General features: G+C 43.5%; 1 protein-coding gene across 5 annotated transcripts in view; it reads right to left on the bottom strand.

The window, feature by feature from the left end:
* LOC144513312 (target of Nesh-SH3-like) overlaps window positions 1-2500 on the bottom strand; it is a 28893-nt gene that overhangs the window by 15167 nt on the left and 11226 nt on the right. For 3 of the 5 annotated variants that reach the window (XM_078244345.1, XM_078244347.1, XM_078244349.1), the window contains exons 8-10: window positions 2211-2276; window positions 1569-1607; window positions 588-788 (exon numbers count right to left, since the gene is read on the bottom strand). In XM_078244345.1, the coding sequence (XP_078100471.1) occupies window positions 588-788; window positions 1569-1607; window positions 2211-2276 (306 nt within the window). The remainder of the gene's footprint in view (window positions 1-587; window positions 789-1568; window positions 1608-2210; window positions 2277-2500) is intronic. The other 2 variants (XM_078244348.1, XM_078244346.1) reach the window with 2 other exon arrangements.

The following is a 2500-nucleotide window of genomic DNA, read 5'->3' as shown; positions in this document are numbered from 1 at the left end:
TTTGCAGAAGACAAAACAAAAGGCAATAAACGACCGACAAACATTACGGGAAAAACCCGCCAAAGAATTAAGAAAAAGTAACAGAAACGTCGGAATAAAAAGCCGAAATAACGTAGAAAAAAGTCTGAAAAATGTCACAAAAAAGGCTCAAATACTTTGTTAAAAACTGATAAAAACGCTGAAAAGTCTCTAAAACTGTTTTTAGGATCCTATTAGACTCAAAGACACTGATTTGAAACGTTTAAACATCCCATAATTCACAGACACTGAAAGGGTTTCTAAAAAGACAGAAACCATCTTTAAATGTAAATGTTTGGAGATTAAAAGTCACAAAGACTTCAAAAAAAGTTACAAAACCATCAAGAAATGGCAGCAAGAAAATGCCCAAAATGTTGAAAAAGTCGCCATAAAAAACATCGGGAATAAAACCATTGAATGAAGTCGCCAAAAACGTTGAAAAAAAGCTGTGAAAACTTGAAGAAAGGCGTCAAAACGACGTGGGAAAATACAGAAGTTTGAAGGCGTGAGGGACAGTGGTCGGGTTTCTCTCCCACAGTCACAGGAAAAGGAAAGCTGGAGGGATTTACCAGCAGGGTTACGTGGTGTCTCGGGCGCCTTAGTGGACGCCGTCTGCACAGGAAGTGAGCCGCCATTGGACGATAATTTAGGGAGGGGGGTGGAGTTGGCGGGATGAGGAGGGGGAGGGGCTTGGGTGGGCAGGAGTTGGGGGAAGACAGGAAGTGGATCCGCTGGTCGATTGGTGTCGTTTGTTACGGCGTTTCCTCTGTCTGCGGTGAGAGAGGAGAGACGGACGGTGATCAGACAGGGAGAGAGACAGACAGGCAGACAGACAGGGAGAGAGACAGACAGGCAGGGAGAGAGACAGACAGGCAGACAGACAGGGAGAGAGACAGACAGGCAGACAGACAGGAAGAAAGACAGACAGACAGACAAACGGAGAGACAGACAGGCAGGGAAAGAGACAGAGAGACAGATGGAGAAAGACAGACAGGCAGAGAGACAGACAGGCAGAAAGGGAGAGAGACAGACAGTGAGACAGACAGACAGACAAAAGAGACAGACAGGCAGGGAGAGAGACAGACAGACAGACGGAGAGAGACAGAAAGGCAGGGAGAGACACAGGGAGAGAGACAGACAGGCAGACAGACAGGTTTGAGGAAAAGATTTAAATTGTCAGTAAAACAACAACAAGGTTTTAGGCTGCCAGATGCACAACCGAAGCATCGCTAGCATAGCATCGTGGCTAACATAGCATAGCATCGTCGCTAGCATAGCATCAGAGCTAGCGATGTTGCTAGCTGCGGCGGCGCTCAAGGTGGGCGGGGAAAAGCTAACTTACTCTCCAGCAACCTCCCTTCCAGGCCTCGTATTAACATTAAAACATGCTAGCATAGCATCACAGCTAGCATAGCATCATAGCTAGCATGCAGCCAATCACAACAGCTGCCCTCCCAGGTGCATCATGATGGGAGCAGACGGAGCAGGAAGAGACAGGAAACAGCTGCTGTGTGATGGTTAACAAAATAAAAGTCTTGTGTGATTGTTACCGAGGGAGACGCGAGGCGTTTCCTGTCCTTCAGGGGGCGCTGCAGGAAGTAATGCTGGGTTAGAGGGGAGGATTTTCAAAATAAAAGTGTGTCTGTGTGTGTGTGTGTGTGTGTGTGTGTGTGTGTGTGTGTGTGTGTGTGTGTGTGTGTGTGTGTGTCTGTGTACGTGTGTATGTGTTTATGTGTGTGTGTGTGTGTGTCTGTGTATAATAGTATGTGTGTATGATGATGTGTGTGATATGTGTATGTATATATGTATGTGTATGTGAATGTAGTGATAATGTATAATATGTATATATATAATATGTATAATATTATATAATGTGTATAATAATAATATAATAATATCTAATATGTAATAATAATAATATTAATATATATATGTTTATGTATGTAATAATATGTAATAATAATATGTAAGTAGTATGTATATGATGTCTATAATAGTAGTAATAATAGTATAGTATATATGTGTAGTAATGTATTTATGTAGTAGTGTATGTATGTCTAATATGTAGTGTGTATGCTGTAGTATGTATTTATGTGTGTGTGTGTGTGTGTAGTAGTGACTGTGTCTGTGTGTGTGTGTGTGTGTGTGTGTGTGTGTGTGTGTGTGTGTGTGTGTGTGTGTGTGTAAATCACCATAAGGAGAGCGAGGAGCTCCGGAGGTTTTGATTGGTGTTGAGAGTTGAGTCCTGTTGTGAAGAGCTAAACCAGGAAGACACACACACACACACACAGACACACACACACACACACACACACACACACACACACACACACACACACACACACACACACACACACACACACACACACACACACACACACACACACACACACACACACACACACACACACACACACACAGACACAGACACACACAGACACACACACACACACACACACACACACACACACAGACAGACACA

This window comes from Sander vitreus, unplaced genomic scaffold (assembly GCF_031162955.1).
Source record: "Sander vitreus isolate 19-12246 unplaced genomic scaffold, sanVit1 ctg214_0, whole genome shotgun sequence".
In the NCBI taxonomy this organism is placed as follows: domain Eukaryota; kingdom Metazoa; phylum Chordata; class Actinopteri; order Perciformes; family Percidae; genus Sander; species Sander vitreus.
The sequence above is the reverse complement of the archived record's forward strand: the minus strand, read 5'-3'. Positions and strand labels throughout refer to the sequence as shown.